At 40.7% G+C, this 16,689-nt stretch overlaps 1 protein-coding gene and 1 long non-coding RNA gene across 8 annotated transcripts in view; one reads left to right on the forward strand and one right to left on the reverse strand.

Annotated features, from left to right (window-relative positions):
• LOC139359058 (uncharacterized) overlaps positions 1 to 16,689 on the forward strand; it is a 126,075-nt gene that overhangs the window by 91,978 nt on the left and 17,408 nt on the right. The gene's annotated exons all lie outside the window — the stretch shown is intronic.
• Positions 1 to 16,689, reverse strand: part of LOC105477862 (citramalyl-CoA lyase) — a 313,469-nt gene that overhangs the window by 59,243 nt on the left and 237,537 nt on the right. For 5 of the 6 annotated variants that reach the window (XR_011614622.1, XM_071081078.1, XM_011734742.3 and 2 more), the window contains exons 3-6: positions 8,756 to 8,944; positions 4,453 to 4,554; positions 2,643 to 2,769; positions 1,197 to 1,364 (exon numbers count right to left, since the gene is read on the reverse strand). Coding sequence is in view for 5 of the 6 variants with exons in the window: in XM_071081078.1 (XP_070937179.1) it covers positions 1,197 to 1,364; positions 2,643 to 2,769; positions 4,453 to 4,554; positions 8,756 to 8,944 (586 nt within the window). In the remaining variant the exon portion in view is untranslated. The remainder of the gene's footprint in view (positions 1 to 1,196; positions 1,365 to 2,642; positions 2,770 to 4,452; positions 4,555 to 8,755; positions 8,945 to 16,689) is intronic. The other variant, XM_011734752.3, reaches the window with a different exon arrangement.

Genomic DNA, 16,689 nt, shown 5'->3' on the forward strand with positions numbered 1-16,689 from the left:
TCCTTTTTTCCTCAGTCACTATGAAACGCAGGGAGAATTCGTTTATTAATAGTTCAGATAATTGAAGAATATTTCCCTATATGGGATCACATTTATTTAAAAATTTGGGGGGGATCATATTTATTTTAGCTCTTTGTGTAAAAAACACAAGAACAAACTCAGAGCTTTATTTAATTCGAATATAACACTAAAATAGCTTCTTAGGTCATTCAATTTTATTTTGGACTAAATCATCATCCATTAAGGTATTTTTTACATTTAAGCCTGCTTTATGAAATGTTTCTTTCAGTAACCGCTACCTAGATACAATTCAAAAACAGTTATAACGGGAATATCAGGATGCTCATCTCTTTTCCTTATTATTCAGGTACCTTTCTGATACTAATATTCTTAGAACTTTCAACAGAAGAACAGGTAAGAGTGAAGGAGCACACTGTGTTTCTCCCATGGTCGTCAGTTTGTGTGTGTGCAACTTCATGTGGATGTTTGTGTGTAGACTCCTATCGTGGTTTTTCGAAAAATAGATCTCTGTTGTAAAAACACAATTTTCAGTCGCTCCCCTGGCTCATGGGGACCTGAGTGACCAGGCACACCAATCAACAGATAGCCGCCTGTGCCCCAGACCGGACTGCAAGGGGCCGGCTGAGCCTAGTGCCAGCCTATGCCCGTAGGTGTCGCCAGGTATAAGGACACTTACTGGGAGGTGGGAGAGAGAGGAGGGGCTTGGAGTGGCAGAAAAGCAAACAACTAGTTATGAGTAAAAAACAAAACAAAACAAAAACCGAAGATAATATCACCAACATTTTTTCAGAAATGAATTAAATTTTGGATATTCTAGGAGATTTTTCTTCTATCCATCAACCAAAATTCTTATGGCGGTTCATTCAAAAACACTCTTTTAACAGCCTCATCCCTCCCTACAGGTCAGCCAGGACCACAACAAAATGATTAAGAGGATGGAGGGAAAAAAAAAAGCAACTAATATAAAGAGGAAATAAAATGAGTGATTTGTTGACTTGCAGGGCCAAAGAAAACCATGACAATGTGTCTGGCAAGTTCTTCCCCTGTGTGGCTTGTTCATATTTCAAATAGCGGAACAAGATATCTGATGAGATTAGAAGTGTTTTTGGGTCAAGTTTCTATTTTTCTGGAATGCTTGCTAATTTAGACACTGCTTTCTAAGACAGGAATCATACCAGTGAAGCCCATTGCAGCTCCTTCTCGTGACTGTCTAAGAAGCCCAGCTCCATCTCGAAAGTCAATGTACACCAGATCTATGGCTTGGAGACCAAAGGCTTTCGCTATGACAACAATCTTTTGCCGGGCGTAGAGAATATCCAGGGTTTCTTTACTACTTGTTGCACCTGAAAATGGGATGTTAACAGAAAAAGGAGGCTTTAACTTTGGAAACCGCACCCAGATATTTATTACAAAACCTCAGTTTGTACAGATATCTATACCTCCCTGGGAATTGCTCCTCTGCAAAATAATTATTCAAATATAAATGAAGACAGGGATATGTGGAGGCCAAGTTAAATCTCGTATGTGTCTGTTTAACTGACAAGGCACCTTTCAATAGAATTACTTCTACCTGCATTAAGAGAAGGCCCCTTCCCCATTCTGGGAGGCTGGGTCAGGGTCACAAGGGACTCCTGATATATTTTTTTCCTTCTTATCAATGCTTAAAAAGTGCCAGTCCAAAGACAGCACCACAAAAGGTGGCCCAGCAGCTATGCAGGGCAATGGTTCGTGTTTCACAGCAAGCACAGAACTGTGTGTGCTGTGGTTGCCATGCCCTGTCCAAACTGAAGTTCTGAGCCAAATGCTTCAGCTTCAGGGTCTGTCTGGATGCAGAACTTGGGGAGACGGGAGGGCACTTGTTTTGGGAGGGCTGGAAAGCGTCGATATGCCTTCTGTAGCCCGCTGAACCGTTGGATACACAAGTCTCCTGGAAAGACTCGTATTCAAATAAATTCAGTGTTTTCACCCTGAGGGGAGGGAAGTGTCCCTGTTTATATTTGGAGTATGCCACTCCCTGCTCAGGGAAAGTGCCTGTCTTCAGGTCACTGGGGCTGGTTTCTGTGGCCTCGGCCTCTTTTCTAAATGCTTCACGGTCTCCAGTCACACACACAGACCCCTCAAGTGCAGCACACGAGGGATGGTGAGAATCAGTGAAAATCAGCACATTTAATACTAAGAGTTCGGAAACATATTGTAAGAAAAATTTAAGATCCATTTAAAATAATATTTATATACCGCATATTCTGCGGAAAACAATTCATTAAGGCAAATGTGAAATCGCCTTAAATTTGCATTAGAAATCTAGACAGCCCACGGACGGATGTGAAAACAAAATACTGAAGCAACGGTGAGGCTGTTCACATAATATATTTATTAGGAGCAAAGGAGATGCCATATATTCTTGAGCATGCCTGGGGCTTTCTATTGCTCGTGTCTTCTGTAAATGAACAGAAGTAACCATGTAGTGTTCTAGAAGCAGGGCAGCTATGAGGACCTCTAAATTATCAGGAAGTAGTGTCCATTCCATTGTCATGAAAAACCATTGTCACGGTTGGCAAATATACATTGTTATGTAAATGTCAAGGGGCAAAGAAAAAATATATACACACATATACACACACACAGAAAAAGAGAGAGAGAGAGGTCTTTGACACCTATGCTGGCTCGAAAGTCTTCTCCTCCAAAAACGACTGCATCTAGAAACAGACCTACTTGAGGCCCGATCTTTAGGGTTTCTTCACACACTGCCTGTAAAAGAGCAGAAGAGAACCAAGTCTCACGAAAACGCGTGCGTCAGAGGGAAGAGGCATGGTGCCTTTTAGTAACAGGACGACCTGACTCTTAACACAATTTGGCTGAAGGCAGTCCTAAAAACGCAGCCCAAATTTACCCCTTTCAAAAGGTATTTAATATCATCCAAGATAAGTATATTGTATAAATTTGCTTTGTTTAATGGATTATATTAATATAGTTATAATGTCCAAATTGTAGTCCATCTCATTTTTGGAGAAACTTTGAGTTAACTCATTTTGCTTGCGCTAGAAGTTATTTATATCTTTCCAGAATTTGTTTTTGCTTTAAGAGACTCTCATAAAACCACAGGGGAGAAGGAAGGAATTTTAAAATCAAACTAATTGAATTATTTGCATTAGGATCAAGCACATGGTCTCAGGATTAAAGACAGTACAAAAACCTGCAACTCCAGAGGGGAAAATAAAAATGCAACAAGTCATCCAAGATGTGTTCATAAAGCAACTTCGACATTTATATATGAAAGTCAAGGCAAATACCATTTGTCATAGACATAACCATGAATCTTGAAAGGTGGAGATATAACCTGCTAATATATGTGGGTGGGAAAGAAACGAGGAACCGGTGGAGACACTGTTGATTAATTTCAGACATTCTAAGTGCTTCTAAGTACATTATGGAATAAAATAGTGAAGCAGTGCTTAAAAATTAAATCACTGGATGAATCTGGTTGCATCTAAGGGATATGCTTTTGATTATATTCTCAGGATTCTGGGGCTGGCTGGAAGAATTTATGGTTAGTTGTGTAAACAAGCAGTTCACGAGTCTTGAAGCAGCTCCCCAAACATTTGCACTCGACCCCCTTCCACACATCCCAAGGCCTCAGAGTTGCCGCTCACACGTTCTCTCTCCAGTATAGTTCGACTATGTTTTTTTCTGTTGTTTTTAGTTATTTCTTTGCTCCTGCCTTCTGTGGGGGCTGGGGTGGGGGTTGGGAGTCCAGGAACTCTGAAAGGGGGTGCTAGATTGATGTTTGCAGGTCAGGTGGAATGAGAGGCATATTTTGGAAAATAATATAAATGCCCCCTGATAAACGAGAAAAGACGAGCTAGCTCTGAATTTGTTAAGGCAGGTAGTTTAGTGCAACCACACAGCGGTTGAAAACACTTGGCTCAGCTAATATTCCCGCATGTATATTAGAAGGTATTCGATGTTCTAATATGGCAAATTGAAAAAATGTACTGCAAATTATTTGTGTGCATGAACTTACAAACAATAATCTTCTCTGCTAGCCATTACTGATAATGTTGCTACAGACAGGGCAGAAAATTTCCCAGTGAAAAGACAATTGATAGAAAAGAACATTTCAAAGTTAATTCATAAGAGTGACAAAATAAATTTTTATGTACATTTAGTCTATAAATGCAATAATTCAAGGCATATAATTACACAGTGATTAATTAAAATTGTTACTAGGAATATATAAATGCTTCATTTAAATATTTTGGACTGGGAAGCTTTTCCTTCTACTTAACCGATTTCATTGTTTTCTAAGATGCTGGTAACTTGGTTTTCGGACTATTGCAGATAACAAATGGTGTTCAACGTTTCCTTTGCTTATAAATCTTTCTAGAAACACATTTTAAGAAGATGTTATTAACCATATTATGGCTTTCTTACCTTAAAATTGAGCAAACCCATTGCAGTTTCCACAAAAGGGATTAAATTCATTGGTTGTTCAAGTTTTCGGCCTTTTAAGTGGAATGAAAATTTGTCTGCAAACTAAAATCAGAAGTGTCATAGGTGATTAGTGGGGAAAAAATGTACAATCACGGAAATGTAGACACAGAAGTAGTATTTAAGTCTTTGACCTGAGGAAGTAATATCCAAGCCCCTTTCGTCCACACAAAAGAATTTTTTTAAAAAAGAAGAAGACCAAAGAAAAAGGTAATGAAGTTCCCACTAAACTAAATAGTAAAATCCCAAGCGTTACAATTTTTTTCTCCCAAAGGAGCACCTTGAGGCCTAGGAGTTAGAACTGGAAGCAGAGAGTATAAACGCTTTCCCTGAAAACGTATTTACTGAAGGCCTCTTGCCCTCGCTTCGTTAAATGCAAATGGTAGGCCCTTAAAACAATGAAGTCTTCCTCTACCTGCCATTCTGCTTTTGTTTCGTGCCCAGCACTGACATCAGTGTAACTGTTCAGCAGCCTTCCTTCCATATTATTCATTATAGCACCATTACCCTTTGTTCAGAAGGTTTTTCTTCATAATTTTTTAGCTTACCTAGGAAGACCTTAAAAAGGAAGTTTAATTCTTTGAAGACCAAAGCTCGCCAATTTTTTCCATGAGACCAGTTCACAGCTAGCTCTGTGCTGCCAGTGGGGTAGCCCAAATTCCAAAATCTATCATCTGGAAACATACAAAAGCTCTTGCCCAGATTCCTCCCCCTCTTCAAAAAGAGGGAAAAACACACTCTAAATTGTAAATCTATTACGTCTCTCTAGATCTAATAAGATGTGGGGAGATGGAAAAGAAATACAGGTATGATAAAGATATTTTTGTAAATAAAGATGAAAACATAGATATCCATTTTAAATTTAAGAAATATTCAGCCATTAATAGATATCAAAGGAAAAGGGAATTTTAATCATCTCTCCATTCAGTCTCAGTTGGGTAAATCATATCTAAGAGATTTGCATAAATATAAACCATCAAAGACTTTTCATCTTCAAAGGGGGTTTCAAGACCCTATAAGCTTTGTACTGTAATCATCACAGGTCACCACCCTGCAGGAATAAGGCTGCTATGGTAACATAAAAAAACTAATGCTTAAGGCTTAGCATAATATTCTGACTAATAGAAAGGAAACTCATTTGAAAAGCTGGCAGCCTATTTACCAGAAGCGGGATTAGAGGTGTTATTTCCCCTTCTAGCTGCCCCCTCCTTGCCGGTGCACCACCCCCCTAAAAAATCTAATCACTGGGATCTTTAAAAAGCTTTTGAGCAATTTGCAGTAACTTTACAATTAGGCTAAAATAAATCACAGCTTTCAGTAATGAAGAATTATTCCCAGTTGCTCCCACTGCCCCCCCTTCAAAGGACATCATCATCACCTCCTTAGTAACTTTTCAAGGGAAGGAATAACTCAACCAAAATAGCAAGAAGGAGCAGAGGGCGACAATTTAAGGGGATAAAATGTATAGGATTTGATGTAGATGAAAATAAAACATAATGTATTTCTCATTTATGCTAGAAAGTGGTAGCACGGTATTAGTGGTTTTGGTGTTAAAAATGTAGTAGGGACTTTTTTTTCATGAAAAAAAGAAAACTTGTGAAGTGACTTGCCCCGTTCTTTGTGATGACAGTTATAACTACAAAAATCATGGACTTTAAAACCAAGTCAACGCTTTACAATATATTCCCTGTTCTTAGTGAGAACACCCCTAATGCCTTTTGTTTTTAAGCCAATAGGGGCATTTAAAAATTAAATATTCTGGCCCATCCTCCTCCTCCTCCTCCCGCTCTTTCTTAAAAAATTGCATTAAGTACTAACACAAAAGGTAACTAGTGGAGAAGTTTCAATTAATTTTTTCAAAAGGAGACGATTAAATGTTTCCGGCCTGGTAAAGTGTTCATTTCAGCGAGGTGGAGGGGACTGGGGTAGGGGGAGGAGAAGAAGGGGGAGAAATCACAAAGAGATTGGGGAGGAGATGAAGTAGCAGGGCTCAGCAATTCTTTCAATTCCAGTGCACACCCAATAGTGTGTTGGAAGAATGCACACTGTTCGGGATTTGTGGGAGAATTGTCCCATGACAAAGGAGGCAGGGTTACGCTTGTTATAGTCCAATAAGCCGTGCCAGTCAAACAAGAACCCACACTAGCGACAAAAGGCGAGCAAGAGATTCTCACACAAAAGAAAACAAGTAAGCCCATCTTTCAGTTGTGCATCAGGCTCTGGGTTTTATGCTTCACATAAATACAAACGGAGAGGAAAAAATAAACAGCCAAAAGGACTTCTGTTAACTAGAAGTCCTATTTAAATTTCTGTGTGTATCTCACTTCCAAGGATTTAAAACAGCGAACAGAAGCCATAGCTGAAGGCTGGCTGGGTCTCCCCCTCCCCCGTCTGAAATTAAGGGTAATAACGGTGATAAATAGGCATTAACTATGAAACCAAAAGGGAACAGTGACTTCAGAGTCCATTTCAATCAACTTAAGACATATCTGAATGGGCTCAGGGCCCTTCAGGATATTAACATACTCTAACTAGTATCTCCCAGCTTCTGAGGGTAACCCTGGAGAGAAGAACTCCAGCTTAGTCAATAAATACTGGTCCTTGAATACGGGTCTTCGGGAAGGATCCAACACAGAGCTGTCCAAAAGAAACTGTATAGCAGCAGCTACATATGTAATTTTAAATTTTCTCGTAGCTACATTAAGAGGGTAAACTGAAACAGGTGAATTTAATTTTAACAGTGTCTTGCATTCAACCCAACAGATCCCAAATGTTATTTCAATGTGTAATCAATATAAAAATTATGGAGATAGTTTACATTCTCTTTTTGTCCTCTCGGTGAGTCCCGAGTCTTCAAAATCGAGTGTGTATTTTGCACTTCCAGCACATCTCAATTTGTGCTGGCCACGTTTCAATGCTCAGAAGCCACATGTCATAGTGGCTGTGGCACTGGGCAGCACAGACCTGACACACTGGGTGCATTCAGCAGGTGAGCAGTTTCGTAGGTGCTATGACAACTCAGGCTATTGCTGTGGTGGCAGCCATAGCCTCAGAGGTAATACTAGAGGTGCCTTCCACGAAACCACCACTGACCACTCGCCCCGACCACAAATGCTTCCAGTTTTCACACCTCACAGGCCCCAGAATGACACATTCTCTGCCCCAGAATGACCCAGTGCAATGTTATTTTATTCAGTGGAGATCTGCAGAAGAATAGCGACGCTCAAATAAAATCTAGCCCCTCCACCCTTTGTCAATTAAAACAATCATCGTGTAATTAGGCCCATTTCAAAAGTTTTCTTAAGTAATTTGACATGCCAACCACTTTACATTTCAGGTTTTTATTGGCTGAAAAGTCTGTCATGAAACACAAACACACCTGTCAGCAATTTAAAAAGGATGCACTAGAGAACTGCTCAGGAAATAATATCAGTGCTAATTAAAACCACTAGTTAAAAGCTTCCTGTTCATTCCTCCAGTTGCCCTAAAGAGTGACCTTTTCCTCCCCTTCTTTGGGTTCATTTTTTCATATGCAGCAAATGTGCCCTCCCTGCCTGGGATGATTTCAGATGAATCTCAGTAAGGGCCACTTACGTCACTGCTCTTCCAGGTGGAGGCCTTGGCTCAAGGCCGGGCAGGGTGGAGAAAGGGATGACATTCTCGGGCAACCTAGTTTCCAGGGATTACTCTAGGAGGGCTACTGAGGAGCTTGTTCTGGCCAAACCACACATCCAATTAGGAAGCGAAGCATCATTTCAAAAGTGCATTTGGGCAAAGACGAGTTTTCCTTGGGTGAAAGAAACGGATTCTTGCGCTTACTGCTTTTTCTCAAATCCCTTCCTCTCTGCTCTGTGTGTGCATTTTCCAAACCTGTGGCACCCAGATCCCTTCTTCTTGCCACTCCTCCTTAGCTGCTCTTGAGTCTTTTTGAGACAGAGTCTCGCTCTGTGGCCCAGGCTGGAGTGCAGTGGCGCGATCTCGGCTCACTGCAAGCTCCGCCTCCCGGGTTTACGCCATTCTCCTGCCTCAGCCTCCCGAGTAGCTGGGACTACAGGCGCCCGCCACCACGCCCAGCTAATTTTTTGTGTTTTTAGTAGAGACGGGGTTTCACCATGTTAGCCAGGATGGTCTCGATATCCTGACCTCGTGATCCGCCTGCCTCGGCCTCCCAAAGTGCTGGGATTCCAGGCGTGAGCCACAGCGCCCGGCCTCTCCTGAATCTTAAAGCAAAGCATTAGCTACTCACCCACTGGATTTCTTCAGGACTTTCCACCTTTGGTAGCATCAGGCTGGAAGGAAGGACCCGGGATTGCAAAAGGGTCTCTAGATCTTCTTCTGCCAGACCGCTGGAAACTGAGTTGACTCTCACACATTTTTCAGTAGGGCCCAGATCAAAGTCTTCAAGAGTTTTTACAATTCTCAGTCGAGCTTCATTCTATAAGTGTCAATAAAAAGTTTATTGTTATTTTTATCACTGAGGGGAGCACCATCAAATGGTTTATGAAACTGTTACGTGGATTCAGAGTCTGAGCACCATTACTCTATCTACACATTTCCTGTCCACCAAACAAGTAATATTTGAAAGAAGTCATCCAGTCTGAAAGGTGAGCAGTTGATTTCTAGGCTTCATTCGCCACAGCTGTAACATAGCCGAGACGCACTGCAATGCCACAGTGGGAGCGTCGTCTTTCTCATTAGTATTACTTCCCATTTGGAAGGGGAAAATGGTTAATGGGTAATTTTTCACTGATTGAGCATTAACTAAGTGCTAAGCATGGTTCTATGTTCTTTACCTGCACTTTCTCATTTAATAAACATAAGAAATTGGCTAACATCTAGATTGTGGCCGTCTCGTCTGTCAGCTTCTTCACATTAGGGAAAAAATAAGGATTTTTCTTTTTCCACATGCAGCATGCTTTTTTTTTTACTCACTATTTTATTGCAACTGAGTTGAATCTTGACATTCAATTAAGAAGATGCTCACAGGAATCTGACAATGCGTACTACAAAAAAAGCTCCCACTTCTTCAGGTGGAAGGCAAGGAATCCCTTCATGAAGAGCTTGACAAATACATTTTTTTCTTTGACTTGACAGGCTCTGCTCCACAGTTCAGAAAAGCTGAAAGGCTGAAAGTCTGCTTCAGTATTTGAACTGTCCCCAGAAAAACTATATGAAACCAAGTATGTTATTTATTGGTTTCAGCTTGGGGGTGATGAAGGTGGGGTTGGGGAGAGAAAGAAGTGCATGGAAAGGGTGAGGGCTGGAGTCAAGAGAAAGAAAGCACTTGAGGTCATTACTTCCTGCCAATTTCAGTTTCAAAAGCAAACTCCTCCAACTTGCCAACAGCCCTCAACAAATTCTCATTGTCAGAATGAACACTTATCAAAAGTAGTTTCATTTGGGAAGGGTTTTTATGATACTAATAAAACTTTAAAGCTTCTCACTGCTGATGAATGTAGTTTAAAAAAAAGTCTCCACAATACACAGCCATTTGAAAAGCAATCCTGATCTAGAAAAATAGCAAACCAAAGTAGAGACAAAAAAGAATCATTTAAGCCAATATTGAGTCTTAAGTCCAAGCAACAAGACAACCCAGGACAGTAGATTTAAACCAGACAGATGTGGGTGTATGAGTGGGGAGGCGCAAGGAAGGCTTCCAAATGTGGTCTGAGTTAAACAATGTGAGGAAACGGTAGCTTAGAGTTGTCAGGTCAGATGGAAAGAGTACCTAAGACAGTTTAGGACAGCTCTGTGAAGTCCTGATTTACCGAGCTTCAGCTGCCAATAATTAGGCCAAGCTTAGACAAAAGCAACAGAGAGCTCAGACTAGCTAAAGTCAGAGATGATGTAGCCAACAATGGCTTGGTTCCACATCATACCTTTGTTTTATTCCATAGATATAAAACTCGCCCACTTGCTCTACCAGGCACTCTTTTTTTTTTTTCCTTTTTTTTTTTGAGATAGAGTCTCACTCTGTCACCCAGGCTGGAGTGCAGTGGCGTGATCTCGGCTCACTGCAATCTCTGCCTCCGGAGTTCAAGTGATTCTCCTGCCTCAGCCTCCCAAGTAGCTGAGACTACAGGCACCCACCACCACACTCAGCTAAGTTTTGTATTTTTAGTAGAGACGGGGTTTCACTGTGTTCGCCAGGCTGACCTCGAATTCCTGATATCAGGTGATCCACCCGACTCGGCCTCCCAAAGTGCTAGAATTACAGGTGTGAGCCATGGCGCCTGGCCCTAAATACGAAAATCTTGAAGGTGAAGGGCAGAAGTTAGCTCAGTATCTTGGCTCTAAAGCCGTCTAGAGCTGCTGGGAGAAATACTTGAGTTCTGGCCTGGCACGGTGGCTCACACCTGTAATCCCAGCACTTTGGGAGGCTGAGGGGACGGATCACCTGAGGTCAAGAGTTCGAGACCGGCTTGGCCAACATGGTGAAACCCCCTCTCTACTAAAAATACAAAAATTAGCCGGGCGTGGTGGCACGTGACTGTAGTTCCAGCTACTCGGGAGGCCGAGGCAGGAGAATCACTTGAACTCAAGAGGTAGAGGTTGCCGTGAGCCGAGACTGCACTTCTGCTCTCCAGCATAGGACACAGAGCAAGACTTCATCTCAAAAATGAAAACAAGCAAACTAAAAAACTCTTCCAGCTTTTTCGAAGGCACATTTAGATCCATGGCTGTGGACAATCTAAAGCATGTTCTGCTCTGTGCAGCCTATGCAGCTACAAAAAAACGAAATTGCTGGAGTTTGGCAACATAACTTTCAGGTTCCCTTTTAAATAGCTAAGTCAGCCTTGCAAAGAGTCTACTGGGACAATATGAATGGAAAACTGAAGGGAACTCACTCGATTTTTTAGGCCATACTGCATTTTAAAGCTTAAGTTATTTGAGTCATCTTCTCCATCATCTAATTTGCATGTGTGCTCAAGGATGCGGGATACCTGGCAACATCAACTTCCTAAATTGTTAATGTTGGTTGGTGTCAAACAAAATCTGATCTCGAAGCTGTTTGGCTTCACTTGGATTTGAAGGGACTGTTTGTTCAAAGCTTATGTTCTAAACCTGTTTGCGATTTTTATCTAAAGTCAGATTGCCATGGTTTCAGCACATTCCAGTTTACTTAGCAAAATTCGGCCCTTGTGAAATTGGCTGCAAATGAAGTACCTAATTCCAATTTTAGGCATAATCTGATTAGTACTTTTCATATTATAATAATGAGCAGTGAATACTCAGCATTTAAAAAATTTTGGCTCAGAATGAAAACCAAGCTCTTTCCACTTCATCATTCTGTACCTTTCCAAAAAGAGAGGATGGCTTTTGAGGTATATTGCCATACAACACCCTTATTAACAGGCTGTTGCTTGTTACAATTTACATAAACCAAGTGTGCATCCCTCTGGTATATATCCCAAAACACTCAACAACTTCAGTGAATTTATCCCAACCAACGAACATGTTGAATTTTTTTTTTCTTTTTGGTATTTTCAGGGTGAAATATGTGACTGTGCTAGCAAACACGCCCATGCCATCTGTTGGGTTGGGAGGAAGGCAGTTTCTAAGAACAATTAAGTTTAGTTCTGGGCGTTCAGTTCGAGAGAGTCACAGTCCACCCAGTTGTGAAAAGAAACAAATTCTGTTCATTTTATTCTCTCACTTGTTCCCTCTCTCTGCAATACACACTGTACTTCTTGCTAACAGCGCGCTCAGCTCTCTCTCATCTCCACCACCTCGTCCTTCACGCTTCACACTTTCCTTCTTTTTTTCTCTCTTTCTTTGGCTCCTGGTTGGCTCTGACCATCCCTCCAATATCCATCTTAGGTGGATTAGCAACAGGCCGTCTGGCTGAGCCGGCTCTCAGAAGGGCTCTCAGGGTGATCCCCTACAATTATTGGGAGGTAAGTGCTTCCGGGAGAAAGGAGAAAAAGGAAATTAAGGTAAAAGAGGCCACCCCAAAAAGAGCTTTTATGGGGGCTTTTATATTCTGGGAGCAATACAGGTTGCTTAAAATGAGGTTTCAGAGGGACTGCGTTCTAAATATGTTAATGCTACAGGGCAACCTTGGTGAGCCACTCTCACTGTGGAATGAACTTGTCCCCCAAGATCTGACAAGCTGGAGATGACTGAATAATGGAATTAAGGCCTTTATCAACAGTTACATTGGACCTTTGAAGAGACTAAGTACCATAGTGTGTTCCGGATCATGTCTGATTCCAGAGGTGGACTCTGCCCAGGTCATAGAGGAAGTTGGCACAGATGACAATCTTTGCAGGCCCCCATTCTAAAAAATGGTGTTCCCAAAGTTGCCGCATTCAATCGATATTTCGTGCCATGCTGCTCAGTGCAGTGGACCAGTGGCTAATAAACTTGTCCTTATCCATAAGCCACCGTATTATGTGACTCTGTCTGGGCCAGGAACCAAGGCGTGCTATGATTTCAGAGACTGGATTCCTATCACCTGGGGAAGAGACACGCTCTGGTGACGTAAGAAAGCGGAGAAATCAACCATCACCAAAACCTGCAGACTCTGAAATTAAAGGAGAAAATATGCGTGCAGTTGGTTCAATTGGCACCCATTAAAGCTAATAACTAATCATCCTCGCAAGTTTCTAGCTCAGAATGATCAAATCTGCAAAGAAAACAACATCCGTCCACTTTTACACTCCAGTGGAAGAGGTGGTCCCTCGCGGCAGGGCGGCACAGTCTCGCCATCTGGAGAATAAATCGAGTGTGAAGTACAGTATAGTTTGGGACCAAGCTCCGTGGCGGCAGCTCAGCAGTCAGTTCATTAGTTCCAAACTTCCAGGGATTAGAGCGGCATCAATTCTACTGTCGGATAGGATGAGACAGACAGGATACGAGATTCAAGGGGGACTGTGACAACCAAGAGGAGCCCCTTGGGCTTATTTATAAAACTACAAAGTATAAACATACCCAAATAAGTGCCTTAAATAATAGCATTATCACAGTTTCATAACATCTGAATTATCACCTTTCCCTTCGCCTCTCAGCCCCCGACTCAAACCTTGAATGTTAATGTATAGTTGTTTTCAGAGGAAATGGCAGAGACAGCCCTGGGGGCAACAGGAACAACGAGAAAGCTACGTGCAACCCAAGATTTGGTAATTAAGAAATAGGAAAGACTTTCTAGACTCCAGGGAGATCCACAACATTTGTGATTAAAGAAAAGTACAATGAATATTTTCATCCTGCGAAAGGCAATTGCCATGCCACGTATTCAAACACGTCAGTAAATTCTATCCCTTCTGAATTTGTCCATCTCATCCGATTTTCATTTTATCTAATGTGTAAAATGATGTCATGTCACGGGCATGAAGTTGTCCAAATTTTGAGCAGAAGGCCCCAGGAGCATCTCTATGAAAATCTTACTGAAAATGTCAAGATCAAGTTTGGTTTAAAATAAAAAACGGAATGAATTTATTCTATTTAAGGATCGCCTTTTTCATATAACTTTTCATCAATTTGTATTTAAAAACAGCATTGCTTATGACATAGAAGATCATCACTAGTCAATTATATTGAATTTTTCTCTTAAATCTATAAAATTTCACTGTAATAATGATCGCAGAGACTGTTGTAGTGAGTGCATTGAAAAAAAGGCAAATGAATTCTCACTGATTATTATAACCTGGTCGTGTGTTTCATCAAGCAAGGTGAGTGTTGAGTTTTCTATCCCATTATTTTTTCCACATGAAAAAGAAAACTTGGTTCGTCTGTTTTTGAAAAAAAGAAAACCTACAACTATATTGAGTATACTGTATGTTAACTGGCTTAAAACTGTATGTGCTGATTCATCTTACAAAGCGTTACATGCCAGGCACCCTGTTTACTCTGAAAATGTAGATTTTGGCAGAGCAAAGTTTTTGATATGTTAATCATGAAACATACATTAAAACACAGGTTTATAGTGAAATGCTAAATTGGCTTTCATTCAAAAGACTAAGAAGGCTGAGGATGTGTATAGATGGGTAACTTATAATACATAATTGGTAATTCTGCCCTTCAGAGATATAATTGAAAAGGAGAGAACCTTACCAAAAAACTCCAACACTAAAATACAATAAATCTATGAAAAGAATTTGTTTTGAAGATCTCCAATCAATTAAAAATATTTTTAAAGATGTTAGAATAATGGCTTTGAGTCATACAAACCTATACATTTGTCAGAATTCATAGAACATATACTTTAAATTTGTGCATTTCATTGTATATAAATTTCACCTCAAAAGCACAAATATTGAACTCCAGTCACCTATATGCATGCAGGAGTACTTAAGGGGAAGTGTACTGCTGTCTGCAATTTACTTTGAAATGGATATATTAATACGAAGCAAATCGATGGATGGAGAGAGGGATGAACGGATGGTCAGATACAGATTAAGTCACCCAGAGTAAACATTAATGGGAGAATGTAGGAGGTGCGTATATGGGTTTCTACTGTACAATCTTCCAACTTTTCTAATGCTTGAAATTTTTGTACTAAAATGTGAGGGGAAAAGTTACCCTAAAACATTGACAAGTTTTGGAGCTGATTGATGTGTATATGGGAGTTCTTTACACTACTCTCTTTACATTTGTATATGTTTGAATATTTCCACAATAAAAAGTTAAAAACGATTCTAGTTAATAACTGAAATGTCACTGTAGTTGTTATTTGTGAGAAATAATTTTGGTGAAAATTATTTTTAGGTTTGTGATTTTGATAACAGCTTTAATGAGATAAAGTTCATATGACATACAATTTACCTATGTGTACAATTCAGTGGCTGTTAGTGTATTCATAGAGTTGGACAGCCATTACCACAGTCAATTTTAGAACATAAGCCAGGTGTGGTGGCACACACCTGTAGTCTCAGCTGCTTGGGAGGCTGCAGTGGGAGGATCACTTGAGCCCAGGAGTTTGGGGCTGCAGTAAACTATGATTGCACCACTGCATTCTAGGCTAGGTGACAAAGCAAGACTGCCTGAAAAACAACAACAAAAAAGGTATGTATCACCCCGAAAAGAAACCGCATACTTCTTAGCAAGTTACTCCCATTTCCCCAACCCTCCCAGACCTAGGCAACCACTATTCTACTTTCTGCCTCTATAGATTTGCTTATTCTCGAATGTATAAATGGAACCACGCAATAAGTAGTCTTCTCTGACTGCCTTCTTTCACTTAGTATGTTTCAAGATTCATTCATGTTGTAGTACCTATCCATCCTTATTCTTTTTTACTGCCAAAGTATATTCTCTTGTACGGATAGGTCACATTTTGTCCATTATTAGTTAATGGACACCTGGCTTGTTTCCACTTTGTGGCTATTATGAGAAATGCTGCCATGGACATTCATGTATAGGTTTTTATATGGACATAGGTTTTCATTTCTCTTGGGCGTATACTTAAGAGAAAGTAGAATTCCTGGGTCATATGGTAACTGTATGTTTGACCTTTTGAGAAACTGTCTGCTGTTTTCCAAAGTGGCTAAGCCAATTTCCGCTCCCACCAGCTGTGTATGAGGGTTCCTTTCCACATGCTCGCCGACACTTATTACCACGTGTCTTTTTTATTCTAGTCATCCTCGTGGGTATCACCAAGTGGTCTCTCATTGTAGTTTTGTGTTTCTCTGATGACTAATGATGTTGAGAATCCTTTCATGTGCTTATTGGCCATTTTTATATCTACTTTGGTGAACTATTTAAATCCTTAGCCCATTAAAAAATTGGGGCTATAGGCTGGGCGCAGTGTCTCACGCCTGTAATTCCAGCACTTTGGGAGGCCGAGGCAGGTGGATCACGAGGTCAGGAGACCGAGACCATCCTGGCTAACACGGTGAAACCCCATCTCTACTAAAAATACAAAAAATTAGCTGGGCGTGGTGGCGGATGCCTGTAGTCCCAGCTACTCAGGAGGTTGAGGCAGGAGAATGGCGTGAACCTGGGAGGCAGAGCTTGCAGTGAGCCGAGATTGCACCACTGCCCTGCAGCCTGGGTGACAGAGCAAGACTCCGTCTCAAAAAAAAAAAAAAAAAAAAAAAAAAAAAAAATTAGGGCTATATATATAAAATAAAGTTTTCCTTTTAAATTATCTTTAAATGGACAATGTGGCACCGATTACTTATGCAACATTGTCAACCATCACCACTATTTCCCAAACTTTTTTTTTTTTTGAGGTGG

The sequence above is a fragment of the Macaca nemestrina genome, chromosome 16 (assembly GCF_043159975.1).
Source record: "Macaca nemestrina isolate mMacNem1 chromosome 16, mMacNem.hap1, whole genome shotgun sequence".
Classification (NCBI taxonomy): Eukaryota; Metazoa; Chordata; class Mammalia; order Primates; family Cercopithecidae; genus Macaca; species Macaca nemestrina.